This window comes from Mauremys reevesii, linkage group 11 (assembly GCF_016161935.1).
Source record: "Mauremys reevesii isolate NIE-2019 linkage group 11, ASM1616193v1, whole genome shotgun sequence".
Classification (NCBI taxonomy): domain Eukaryota; kingdom Metazoa; phylum Chordata; order Testudines; family Geoemydidae; genus Mauremys; species Mauremys reevesii.
In genome coordinates, this window is record NC_052633.1 from 20,251,306 (window position 1) to 20,265,742 (window position 14,437).

General features: G+C 39.4%; 1 protein-coding gene across 2 annotated transcripts in view; it reads left to right on the plus strand.

Moving 5' to 3' along the window:
* The first annotated feature begins 1,814 nt into the window (after positions 1-1,814).
* The window catches only part of MPP4 (membrane palmitoylated protein 4), a 41,173-nt gene continuing 28,550 nt past the window's right edge, over positions 1,815-14,437 (plus strand). Inside the window, exons 1-3 of one of the 2 annotated variants that reach the window (XM_039494747.1) lie at positions 1,815-1,831; positions 8,907-9,005; positions 11,789-11,905. In XM_039494747.1, the coding sequence (XP_039350681.1) occupies positions 11,824-11,905 (82 nt within the window). In that variant the 5' untranslated portion in view covers positions 1,815-1,831; positions 8,907-9,005; positions 11,789-11,823. Of the gene's footprint in view, positions 1,832-2,089; positions 2,166-8,906; positions 9,006-11,788; positions 11,906-14,437 lie in introns of those variants that run through there. The other variant, XM_039494748.1, reaches the window with a different exon arrangement.

The window sequence follows — 14,437 nt, forward strand, 5'->3', positions numbered from 1 at the left end:
ATAAGAGGGTCAAACTTTTATTGGCCCCAGAGGTCCAATCTTACAAGTGACTCATCTAATCAGAATCTTGTTGGCTTATGGTGACAAACAGGAGTTACCAAAGGGATTACTTTCTTTTTTCTACAAGTGCATTCTTGGGAAGTCAAAAAAAATATTGTTCTTATTTAAACATCTTTACCATATTTGTGTGACTATATATTTAGTATATGTGCACATGAGAAAAGATGAAGGTGTTGGATACAAGTCATCTAAGCCTTTTTAGCCAATATAGAAATGACGAACTACTTCACAGAGAAATAGGTGTGCATTTTAACAATCTTCTGATCTTTTTAATAGCTCCTAATTCATCAAGATACTTAAGTGGCCATCACGTTAATATTTAAGTGATCTCCAAAAGGTTTCAGCCTTAAAATCATAGTTTGTAGAATTGAAGAAAGATTTCTTTCCAGGCCGCAGTTTTTGGATGTATCTGAGAAAAGTTGTCCTTTCAGTCCAAAAGCTGTTACGTATGGTTGATGGGTCTGATATTGTCCTACTGAAACTTTGCCACTGAATTCAACAGGGAAAAAAAAATCAGGCCTCTTGATGCATTGAGAACAAAATTGTTAACTTTAAAATGTGGTTTTGTTAGCCGTATGTACTACTGAATATTTTGGAGGGAATCAGGGATAAGTGACAATTGAAAAATAAAATTGCATTGGTCCTAAGAGAAGTAAATATTTTCAAATACTGTGTAGAACCATGATCGATTTGAGGAAGAAAGGTTAGGCAGCAATGTAAATTATTATTCCAGCTGTACACTTTCCATGTTGGTAATTTTTAGAACTTCTGTGTGCAGAAAATATCAAGTTGAAACATGCAATGGGAGAACTGCTATTGAAAAGGAACAGTGTATCATGCTAAATATCATGCAGATTTGACTTGAGCAAATACAATTTAAAATTAACAGAAATAATTTTCTCCTTCTGCTTACCTGCCAAGATCTAAATTCAGGGTTCAGTTTTTCTTCTAGAACAGCTGATCACATTACAAACAGTATTTTCCTATGTCTCTTCTAAAAGATCAAAATCCATGTCTGTTTCAGAAGAAACAGTTAACCTTGACCTCTGGTTCATAGCACACTAAAAGCCCCAATTCATGTTTTAAAGTGTGAGAAAGAAAGGAGGGAAAAAATTAACCTTAAAATGCAACTAATTTAAGGACAGTAAATGGTTTCCCTCCCACCCCCCCAGTCCTTCCCCATTTCTTTCTCATGAAAGGGATGTTGTACCTGCAAAGATGTAGCAACTTCTAACAGTGCTGATTGTTGGATGTGAAGTCTGAGAATTGAATAACTTGCTTTAGGTTTATAATCCCCTTATGCAACTCAATGATTATGTGAATGTGTTTCGTCCTCTGATTGGTGGAAACAACTGAATGTCTGAGTGGATTATTTCTGATCCTTCCAATGTATGGCTCAATTATTAGCTGATAAGATTCTTGGGATTAAATGTGTATCTGACCAGATTCCTCTTTTCAACCTCTGTGGTCTGTGATGCATTAAGAAAGCAGTAAGGGGCAGCTTTGATTGTATGTTCCTGTAGCTAACCAAGAAATGAGTTAACCTGCAGGGTTTCTCTCCCTTTATTACTTCAGTGTCACCATATTTTGTTCATTAAATTAAAATCTGGGTATTTCTTCCTTGTTACAGGATTTCGGCTTAAGTGTAATAGGAGATCAAGGCTAAAATATTACATATTCTCCATCTGCATTTACAGGCTTGGTACTGTGGAGAGACCTTAAGAACCAAGTGCGTTGGTCATTGGGAAAGTTGGTGGGAACAAGTAACTACGTAAGTTAAGGATGATTAAAAGTAGGCTTTTTATGCAAGAAAAGGGTTAAGAAGATCTCTCCTCTCCCTGGTTCTGAGGTTAGATTTCTGCGGATTAGAAAGGAGAGGATGTCCATAGATTAGCTAAGGCGGTGAGGTGATTTAGGCTACTAATAGCCCACAAATATTCTTCCCCGTGGCAATTCTGCGTGATTGGAACATGGTATATACTGCAGCATTTACAGGTAAGACATTTTGCACTCTGCTGAAAGAGACAAATTGTACAGCATAGACGCATTTCTCACCTGCACGTGTGAAATTTGTTTTTGATGTCGTTGCTGCAACATAATTCTAGGTAAACCAATTTAAATGTCTTTAAGATGCTGGCTTGTACCAGTGGAATCCTAATTAAACTTCTGACATCTGTTTAGTTCTTTGCCTGCCAGCTAAAAAATTGACATTGGAAACTTGTGTAGGAGAAAAATTATTCCTTAATAAAAATAGGATCATGTGAATTTTGTTAACAGAATTTTGTTGAATGGAGAAATTGTAATGTTCAACAAATGCATTTTTCCAAATCTTCAGAAGTCCACTGTGACATTGACAGGTTATACCCGGTAGAATGAGTAATTATTCTGCTAGTAAAGATCTAGATTAATTTTCTAACTGCTTTTATTGCTATTGTATCTAATGTAATAGACTGGTCAAATATCCCTTGCTTTGGATTTGTTTTTTAAAACAACTTTTTTACTATCTCATTCCTGTGATGAATGATTTTGCCATGTGTTTCAATGAGTTAATTCTCATACTTTGTTATACATGTCAGCCATGTTTTAAAGCAAGAACCAGGAACTAACTGTGATTGATGTGTGGAGACAAGGCCAAATTATCAGCTGAAAGAGAGCATGATGACTGCTTCACAGAACTCCACATGCACTGTAAATTGTAATTTCCTTATGTAATACTCTACCTAATGAGCAGACACTTTGACAATGGATCTGTCCCCATATAAACAATATTAACACACATGTACTGGAGCTAGTAGGAAATTGCTCAGGAGGGAAGTAGAAGTCAACATGTAACTGAATATAGATCAGTGCAAATAATGAGAGCATATTTTTTACATTAGCAACTTTAGCATGTGGACACCAATACCATGGCACCATGGAATAACTTCAAGAACAGATTTAAATATTTACTCTTTCGATGTCAAAAACGTGGTAGAGTAAATCCAAAATTTTATATATATAAAAAACCATAATATTATCTTTGATCAGTAGATCTCAAAGGAGTTTACAAAGTCAGGGAAGTATACTATTCTCATTGCATCGATGGGGAAAATGAGGCATAGCAATCAAGATACTTGACCAGTTTACTTGTTGTTTAACAAAGCATTAGAAACTTTTGAGAAGGTTAGGTCAGTGGAAGCACATTGTATCTGTTCTCTGCCATATACCCTGCCTGCCTTACATTTCACATTTCACAGCTGGTTGAATATTCATCGAACAATTCATTATTTTTTTCAGTTAAGGTTTTTTCATTATTCACCCTGCCCTAGTACTAATTTGCAATCTACAAAGAGCTAAATTGACTAGGTCCTGGTAATCTTAAAGATTGACTCATCTTCTACCTCTATATTGTGCCACATCAGTGATCAGTAGTATCACTGACAGGTTTCAGAGTAGCAGCCATGTTAGTCTGTATCCACAAAAAGAACAGAAGTACTTGTGGCACCCAAGACCCCAGCGCCCAGCCAGCGGCGGGCTGCCGGCGGGGGGGCGGGGCCGGGGGCCGGCCGGGTCATCTGCCGCAGTCGCGTCCACGGGAGGTCCCCGGGAGCCCACCCGAGGGCCGACTGCAGAGCAGGCATGACTGCCCAGGCTGGCCCCCCTCCTCGCCCAGGGACTCCGCCCCGCAGGCATGACTGCGACGGTTCCGCCGCTCCGGACTCCTCCCGCAGCCTCCCTCAAGCGGAGCCCGCCGCCAGAGCCGACCCGCCCGCAGCGCGGGGAGTCCCAGCCGAGCAGCGACCACAGCAGACTCTGCAGTCATGCCTCGCGGGAGATCGCACGCCCCGCGCCCCGGGCGCCCCACAAGATGACTGCTTGGGGCGGCCAAAAAGGTAGAGCCGCCCCTGGTGGCACCCCAGAGACTAACAAATTTATTTGAGCATAAACTTCTGTGGGCTACAGCCCACTTCATCAGATGCATAGAATGGAACATATAGTAAGGAGATGTGTATATACACATACAGAGAACATGAAAAGGTGGGAGTTGTCTTATCAACTCTAAGAGGCTAATTAATTAAGAGAAAAAAACTTTTGTAGTAATAATCAAGATAGTTTGACAAGAGGTTTGAGGATACTTAACGTGGGGAAAATAGATTCAACGTGTGTAATGGCTCAGCCATTCCCAGTGTCTATTCAAGCCTAAGTTGATGGTGTCTAATTTGCATATTAATTCAAGTTCGGCAGTTTCTCGTTGGAGTCTGTTTGTTTCTGAAGCTTTTCTGTTGCAAAATTGCCACCTTTAAGCCTGTTACTGAGTGGCCAGAGAGGTTGAAGTGTTCTCCTACTGGTTTTTGAATGTTATGATTCCTGATGTCAGATTTATGTCCATTTATTCTTTTGCGTAGAGACTGTCTGGTTTGGCCAATGTACATGGCAAAGGGGCATTGCTGGCACATGATGGCATATATCACATTGGTAGATGTGCAGGTGAACGAGCCCTGATGGCATGGCTGATGTGATTAGGTCCTATGATGATGTCACTTGAATAGATATGTGGACAGAGTTGACATCGGGCTTTGTTGCAAGGATAAGTTCCTGGGTTAGTGTTTTTGTTCTGTGGTGTGTGGCTGCTGGTGAGTATTTGCTTCAGGTTGGGGGACTGTCTGTAAGCAAGGACAGGTCTGTCTCCCAAGATCTGTGAGAGTGGGAGATCATCTTTCAGGATAGGTTGTAGATCTTTGAGGATGCGCTGGAGAGGTTTTAGTTGGAGGCTGAAGGTGACGGCTAGTGGCGTTCTGTTATTTTCTTTGTTGGGCCTGTCTTGTAGTAAATGACTTTTGGGTACTCTTCTGGCTCTGTCAATCTGTTTTTTTTTTCTTCACTTCAGCAGGTGGGTATTGTAGTTTTAAGAATACTTGATAGAGATCTTGTAGGTGTTTGCCTCTGTCTGAGGGATTCGAGCAAATGCGGTTGTATCTTAGAGCTTGGCTGTAGACAATGGATCGTGTGGTGTGTCCTGGATGGAAGCTGGAGGCATGTAAGTAAGTATAGCAGTCAGTAGGTTTCCGGTATAGGGTGGTGGTTGTGACCATCACTTATTAGCACAGTGGTGTCCAGGAAATGAACTGCTTGTGTGGATTGGTCTAGGCTGAGGTTGATGGTGGGATGGAAATTGTTGAAATCATGGTGGAATTCCTCAAGGGCTTCTTTTCCATGGGTCCAGATGATGAAGGTTGCTATGTATGTTGGCCAAACCGGACAGTCTCTGTGCAAAAGAATAAATGGATACAAATCTGACATTAGGAATCATAACATTCAAAAACCAGTAGGAGAACACTTCAACCTCTCTGGCCACTCAGTAACAGACTTAAAGGTGGCAATTTTGCAACAGAAAAGCTTCAGAAACAGACTCCAACGAGAAACTGCTGAACTTGAATTAATATGCAAATTAGATACCAACTTAGGCCTGAATAGAGACTGGTAATGGCTGAGCCATTACACACATTGAATCTATTTCCCCATGTTAAGTATTCTCGCACTTCTTGTCAAACTGTCTGTAATGGGCTATCTTGATTATCACTAAAAAAGTTGCAAAGAATCCTGTGGCACCTTATAGACTAACAGACGTTTTGCAGCATGAGCTTTCGTGGGTGAATACCCACTTCTTCGGATGCAAGTCCGAAGAAGTGGGTATTCACCCACGAAAGCTCATGCTGTAAAACGTCTGTTAGTCTATAAGGTGCCACAGGATTCTTTGCTGCTTTTACAGAACCAGACTAACACGGCTACCCCCTGATACTAAAAAAGTTTTTTCTCTTAATTAATTAGCCTCTTAAAGTTGGTAGGACAACTCCCACCTTTTCATGTTCTCTGTATGTGTGTATATATATATATATCTCCTTACTATATGCTCCATTCTATGCATCCGATGAAGTGGGCTGTAGCCCACGAAAGCTTATGCTCAAATAAATTTCTTAGTCTCTAAGGTGCCACAAGTACTCCTGTTCTAGTAGCATCACTGATATTGCAAGGCAGCTTGCAGGAGATGGAGGCAGGATTTTCTGAATGTCAGGACTTCATCTCTGGCATTTATTTGCAGTAGAAATTCATCAGAGTTCAAATCTGGCCAGGTTTGAAAGCTCTGTAAATTGCACCCATGTGACTAATGGTAGGTATTAGAATTTCCCTTGAACTTAGTCTCCTGCCAGTATTACTTTGTTCAAGATAGTTGGCTCAATAGATGCAGAAGTTCTGCATCCTGCTGTTGAGGAAATGTGCCTCTTCATCCAAATTATGTGGTGTACCCAGATACTATGGTGATGGATACTTTTTAAAATGTGTGTAATATATAGTCCCTCCTCCCCCAAGTAGCTACTTTGGTAGGCCATGTGGTTGGATGAGTCTTGCTTGCTGCTTCTTTTTAACAGCCTGCCTAGGAACAAGGCCTGTGTCTGTCCTTTAGTGGTTCCTGATTATCTTTCACCACTAGCATCTACTAAAATCAGTCTTCATGGGTCTCACAAGTTGAAAGGTCCTCTGTTTGGCTTAGTGCCTCATGCCCTGGAACAATCCTGAGGTATGTGGGTGTTCACTCCCCTTTGCAATGCACCACCTTTAACCTATGAAGTGAACCTTGTGAGAAAGAGGAATCTGATTGGCTGATGGAAACTTCTCTTTCAAAGTAACTGTAGGCTTCCTACTTTAGAAGGTAAAAGTGCCCAGAAATCTGGAACTGATTTTTGTCTATTGACACCAACATCTGGTATCTGATAGCTACACAATAGTTCCCACTCAGTTGCTGGCTAACAGCAGGCAGCAGCTTTCCCAACCCAAGTGTCATGGGAACTGAGGTCAGTGCCCATAAGGCAAAAGGCAAGTTCAAAATTAGATAACATTTACAGCACTTACTTTCAGATCAATCCCACATCCATTCTCAATTAAAACAGATTATCTGTAAACAAGAGCTATACATTAGTTTAATGGAAAACAGAGTAAGGGATCTGCCAGAAATTTTAAAGAGACATTGTTGTCAAAAGTAATTCACCCTTCCAGAAATGTGCCTGAGCTTTATTTCTGGCATGACTTAATTATTTCACAACTATTTGCTGTAGCAAAATATAGCTGCCCAGTGGGGAAACTGTAAAATATGCCTCTGATAGCTACAAATGTGGGTTTTCTTGTTTTGGGGGTCATATCTATTGTGTATACTTTCTTAGCTGAGAAACACTTAAACCTGAGTTTCCCTTCATGGGCCAAATATTGATACCAATATTTCTTGCCCAAGAGAATTCCCTATAGGTGGTAAGCAGTACTTATTTGGGCCTTTCATTGAGATCCAGCATTTTTCAACTTGCTTGTATCATAAGAGGATACAATCACTTAACTCTGCTCCCTTACACAACGGGCAGTACATCAGCATGCAAGTTTTGTTGGTGATTATAATAGTCAAGAAAATAGAGGCAGAGGGGTCAGAACTCTGGTGGGAATTTCAATGTGATTATCACAGCTGAAAAGTTTCGTTAGCCTTAATAGTTTGGTTTTTATTGTTAATGAATTGTATAGTTTGCAAAGTGCTTTGAGATCCTTGAGGATGAAAGACTGGCTCTATTAAAAAAAAAAAAAAAGTCGTCATTATTCTTTGTCTAGTATTCACCAGCTACTACAAAATTATATATGTGGTAACAAATACATGAAGATGACCATGCTCATCTCCTATATAATTTAAAAACTTTTTTAGATTACTCAATGAAATTTTCCAGCGTAGCTTAAACTTTTGAATGTAAACCGCAGCTGCTCAGCTCCTTCAGCAGATGGCAACCCAGAAAGCCTATGTAAGATAAAGGGATTTTTTAAACCAAGAAAATCTTCTCAGATGGGGTATTGATGTCTTATCAGTATAATCTTAAAAATAAATTACATTCAGGTCTGGCTCCAGATTCCCAGTTCAGAGCTGTTGAGACATATGTCCACTTCAATGTCTGAATAGTTAACAAGCTACAAATGGTTTAGGACAAATTTTCCACAATAAGAAATGAATTGGACTTCTCCACACAGATTATAGGGGTATGTTTACAGAAACATGGCCTCCCCTTCTGTGGGTGCAGTTTGCACTTGCATTTTTGAACCAGTCTGAATAATTGCACCTAAACTGCAAATATATCACACAGTCCTGCAGTTAGTAATGTGTTTCAATGTGACTGAAATGAATGGAAGCTCGGGGTCCCCCATCCTCAATTAATTTACTCCTTCGTATAGTATTTTCTTTCCTTCACTCTGCCACCCTGCAATAAAGGATTTCTGCATTGCTCTTTCTAATGGCTCAGCAGTTTAGGAAGCAGGTATTAATGATCTGTCTTACATAGCCTTGGTTAAATCCCAGCATTAGGCAGATCAGCTCTGCTTATCAAAGGGGAAGACAGTCTTAAAGGAACAGATTCAAAGTTATTGAGGAACATTAAATACCGGCACCTACAAGATGTGTGGGTGAGGTGTGGGAACTCCACATGTATAAAATGTATGAATAATAGTTGGAGTCATTGGAAGAAATGAAGTAGAAACTGCTCAGTGTATTTTACCAGCACTGGGGTAGGAAAATCACACTGTGCTGGGGGAAGCCTGGGTTCTGTTTTTGTTGTTGTTGTTTTTTTTAAACAATAAGACATGTTTTCAAAGACTATATTCTTTACCATCTCTTGGAATAGAATTATACAAGAAGTACACAAGAACATACCAGATCCCCAAAGGTTTAAAATGGTACTTTTCTTTGTTCCCTTATGGGGCAAATTTGTGGTGAATAGGGTATATTCAATAGTACGTTGATTAAACCATAATCAGGTATCTCTTCTGAATTCTTTCCCTGATCCCAGCTGCCTTTTCAAGATAGGGCAGGACCCAAGAGAAGAAGTGCCTTCTAAAAATAGGCACTAAGAAGTGCAGTAAAAGTGACAGATTGTAAGTAGATTGAGGTAATAAATCTCTTGCTGTACCTTATAAATTTCCTGTCCGCAGTCGTGGGAAAATGGCTGCCTTCTAGCTTTGGTAATCCAGAAGATAAACTGCATATATCTAACACAGGTTGGTATGGTATTCACTACTTGTACGTAAGTATTGTTATTGGCTCCCTTGTTCAAATGTTTTGTGATACAATTCATTAATGTTTGTGGGAGGCATTACCTTTGGATTGAGCTATAACAAGAATTTCTCAGTGGAAAGGTTTTCTTCAATGTTAATTTTATAATTGTAATTTTGGCTATACTGTGAAACCTTACACAGAATGCTGTTGAAGACACAGATCAAAATAGGGTCCAGGAGACATACTAGGTTGATACAGACCTTTTACTTCTGGAGACCCAGGTTTCAAATCGGATAGATTACATGTGACTGAATGTGGTGTGTTCATCCTGTTCCTTCAGATCCATGTATGGCACTGAGCTGCTGGAAATGAGAAACTGAACATACAACTTCAGTTTTCTCTAGAATAGATGATTGACTCTTCTGCCACTGTAAAATACCAGTTCTAAAAATCCTTGACTCAGTCTCCCTATAGCGACATTTGCTAAAAGAAATGGAATGGAGAGTTTCCTCTGATTTCAATCTGGGGGTGTGGTCCATGGTGTTTAATCGTTACTTTAAAATGTAATAATTTGACAGATTTAATTTGCCCATATATTGTGTACTTAAACGAGTCCTTAACTTTTTTTTTAAGTTGCAAGCGTTTTTGAATGCCATGATTCATGCTGCTGTGGAAAGTATTAGTATTTCCATTTATAAAACACCATTTTCAGGTTTTATATCATGGGCTGCCCTAAAAGAGGCAAATTTTGCCTTTGATTACTAAATAATTTTAATGTTGTCTTCATTTTTCCATACAGAAAGTATAGGGAAGTCTAGATTATTTTGCAAATACTGAGCTAAGGCTGTTTAGACCCCAGTCTTGCAAACACTGATGCGCATGCTTAACTTTACTCTAGCCATCAATCCTAGTGATGTCACCTGGGTACAACTGAGCATGTTTATAAGTGTTTTCAGGATCAGGATCTTCATTCTCTAAGGCAAAGTTGCTAAGTTTTTTGGGGTGACTGCTGTATTAAGATGACCATAAAAATTTTAATTGGGCTTAAAGTTATCAGAGAAATTGGAAGGAATTTTTTGAGAAATTGAGGGGAAAAAATTGTTTTTATGAGTGCAAACAAATAATGGAATATATTGGTTTTTAATGCTGTTTTTGGTGTATGCTTTACATTTCATAATTTTATACCTAAAATTTTAAAGGGATACTGTACGGTTGTTCATGCAATAAGTTTGATGAAAGCCTATATTAATAGCAATGTTTGTAATTTTAATGAAATTGAAAATCACTTTGGATTTAAATGATCTCTCTCCATTGTTCACTGTAGCATTAACTAGTGCACGAGAACTAGGATGTGATAGTGATAAGCCTACTTTTATTGTCCAAGATGAAAGAAATACAAAAAGTAAATAGCTTGGAATACCCTGCCAAGTCTTCAATATCAGAGAAACTTTACTGGAGGCAATTAAACTCTTTATATGAAGAAGTCTTTGCAGATTCTGGCCCCATTAGTGGAGGAAGCAATTCTGATTTTCAAAATTCTTTCTATTTTAAGTCTAACACAGTAGTAATAGGAAACGAAATTTGGTTTATTTTTAAATGACTCTTAACTTGACAGTTCCTGTAGACTGAAAAATGGGTTATTTTTTATTTTCAGATATCTTGGGGGAAATAAATTACAGCTGTCTGTGGTAGTGCATTTAAAAATTTGGTGTATAGCATGTTTTCACAAGGGTGCCTTATTTTTGAGGGGGCATTGGAAACTTCACAATTTAAATACAGTGGCTTAGTGCATTAATGTAACGCAGATTTTGAGTTCATAGACACTCCTTGAAAACATGCAACTTAAACCCTCCCCTCCCACTCAAGGAGCGACTATAGCTCAGTCATATCTAAACTGAGTTTTAAAAAATTTCAAAAATATGAATGTACCCAATAAACTATAACAGCTTTATGGCAAATGGGGCAAACTCTTCAAAGTATTGCTAATTACGAATTCACATAAGATTACCACTAAATCTACAATTACTTTTGACTATGGATGCCCACATTTTTGTCCAGCTGAGTCACATTAGCAACTTACCATGAGCCTGAGGGCTCTATGTGAGGAGTAAACAGATTTGAGCCGTACTGTCTGAGTGATGCCTTGTTTAATATGGTGGTAGAATTCGAACAGTTAAAGGTTTGATCAGATAAGCCTTTCCCATTAACTGCTGATGGTATTAAATGTGGTCTTGCACCAAGATGTGCTACAAGCAGCCAGAGAGACTATTTTGATCAAGGTAAAGAAATGCACCTTAGCACAAGTGTCCCATGGAGAATACATTTACTTACTAAAGGTAAATATAGGCATGGACCACTTTTGACCTGTAGGCCGCCCATTGGGCACCATGGCTTTGTGAACAATATTATTCTGCTAGGTTTAAATTAGAGATGGACCAGACTAAAAGCATTTAATTTGAATCCCACCCTAACCTTAGCAGTCAACATGGACTCAAACTGAGATGCAAGTCCTGTCAACTTCGGTTTTCTCAGCCCATATCTAATTTAAACTGGTTGTGATATTGTTTTGTGACATTTGAATCTGAAACACTATTTTTATCCCCCAGTCTGTTTTTATTCTACTTTCTTTCTTACAAATCGAAAGTTATTCCAACATGCTTATTCTTCGTTTCACAGTTTGGAGTCTGTTTTGTGAAACATTGCTGCTGTGAATGATCCATTCAGAGAAACGGGGAGAATCTCCTAGAGTGAAGGAGAAGATGGAGATGCTTGCAGTACATGGCCAGGAGACTGGTACAGCACATAACTCTTGTGTTCCTTTTTCAAAACAAGAAAGAAACATGCAGATTTTCTTATCAAATCAGCAGATATTTTAAAATATCACTGATAGTATATATGACAAATCCCATTCTTGCTTGGAATTTAGTCTTATTTGTTTCTTTATGTAGTACCAGACAGGTGTGAGTCAAGCTTTACAGGCACAATTGAGGTAAGGGCCTAATTTTTTTTTATAAGTGAGTAGTGACTTTGGGAAGCCTGCTTTTAAATGCCTTAAGAGTCTGATTTTTTCAGAAAGTGCTGAGCACTTTCCCTCCAAATCAGGTACCTTTTTTAAAATTTCTCATATTGGGCATCTAAAATCACTAGTATTTCCCAATAATTTAGGTCAAAGTCCCTACCTCAGAGCTGACATTCTAAGGTGCTGATCTGGCAAACAAGCATCTGAATAATATAATTGAAGTCAGTTAATGCTAAGCACAGGCATAAGGCTCAAGGCCTAAAGTGATAGCAAAACCAAAATGAACCGTCAATACATGTAGAGAGGCTGTGGAAGGAGATCAGTAAACAAAAGAAGAGATGTAGTCTTTGTCTGGTGTAGTTATCTGCAGTGGTCCAAGCTGACTGTATTGTGACTAGGTTTTTTTGGTTTTGTTTGTTTATTTTTTTAAAATATACATTTTTTTGAGAGGGAGTGATCAGTTTGGTGGAAGAATTGAGGTTTCAGGAGACATTTGCATGAGAAGGAACTTGTTCAGTGCACTAGATCAGGGAGACATTTGCAAGCATAAAGGCAGCATGGGGGGAAAAAAAGCACAGAAAGGGTGTAGTGTAGAGAGAGTGAGTGAGCATGGGGCCTGGTGCAAGACTTGAGGCCTGAACCACAGTCAGCAAAGCCAGGCTAAGCTGTGAACCAAAGTCAGGCCATGTATTAAAGCAGATGCTTACAAGTTCACTGTCTAATACATGAACTTGGCAAGGGCACTGCTAGCATTGCTAAAAGACAGGCACTCCTAAGAAGTACCAGGCACTGGGTATGTATGTGAACACCTTCCAAAAGATGAGCCCAGGTACATCCTGACCTAGCACAAGATAAGAGGGTTTGACTGAAGATATCAGGAGCAAGGTACAAGGGGAGATAACAAGCAGATGTCATGAAACCGTAAGGTAGTATGTAAGTTTTGTCTCATCAATAAATATTGGGGTGCCTCGCCTTCACTCTTTGTGCAGCTGAGGGGACAGCAGAGACTCCCACAGCTGACTGAGCCACTCCTTACCACTGGGCACTCGTGTTAGTGTACCTGTAACCACAGAGCCGGGGCGCTGGTACTGTGTCTTGAGGGCAATAAACCTGGCCAAGTGCCTTTGTCACCAAACTGAGCCTGTGGTCTTTCTTACATGTAACATCAAGGTCTGCTCAGTTAGCAGGCTGCACTCTTCCAATGCTGATAACACCAGAGCTCCAAGAACGAGAAGCTCTGAGCATCTGTAACAGCTTAGCAGCCTGGACAGTGTTACTGTGGCAACAACATTCCAGCCTTCAGTGCTTAACAACAAAGGGGACTGAGAGAAGGAAATTAAGAGAATCAGTTGGCCCTTGACTTGTTTTACTAGTGAGATGCTTGATTTAAGGCAGGACAGAGAAGCATAGTCACCCTGTGAAAGCACAAAAAAGGAAGAGAGGAAATAATAGAAAGTGTTGAAAATCAGAGTGTATTAGGGAGTGAGGGAGCAGATCAATTTTATTTGGCCTCTGTCAGAAAATCATCTCAGACCAGATTTATAAAGGTATTTAGGTACTTGAAGATTCAGATAGGTGCCTAGTGGGATTTACAAAGTGCCTCAGTGAATTGGGTGCATAGGTCCTATTTACTTTCAATGGGAGTTAGCTACCTATCCTCAGACTTTCGTATGTTAATATTTTCAGTTTTCTCATAATTTCTGGGCAGAGTATAGACTTTAGAAATGATCCAATACTGTTATAAAAATCTAGTTTCCTGTGGCATATAGGCCTGATTTTGAATAATGGTCATAAACTGATAAGGGCTAAAATTCTTATGCCTCCTTCAGTTTTCAAATAGGTCTAGATTTTCATTGTGTCTGCACACTATTCCTGTTCTCTTTATGTAGGGGAAGTGGGGCTGTTTCTGATGGGAATGGGGAAAGAGTCATTCCTAGGAGGCAATGTACGGGATGGCTGATAGTGGTACAGATTTATTAACTGAACTCTCAGGTCAGACTGGAATGTGAATTATTATTATATGTTCTATAGCCCTTGAGATGTGATGGGCACTTTCAAATGGTGAGAAAGAAACAATCTAAAAAATCCCTAAAACATGGGCAAGGCAAAGTTACTACAGTGCATGGATGGAATAAATGTCAACTTGGATTCAAACTTAAATAGGTGTGGGATGCCCATGGGGAATATGTTTCTCTGATCAGTGGAAAATTGCTTGCCCTGCACAAATACAGTTGATAAGAAGGTATGTACCATAGAGCTGACAACAGGGAACCTTTTCTTCTTAAGGAATGACCAGTTGGGTATCT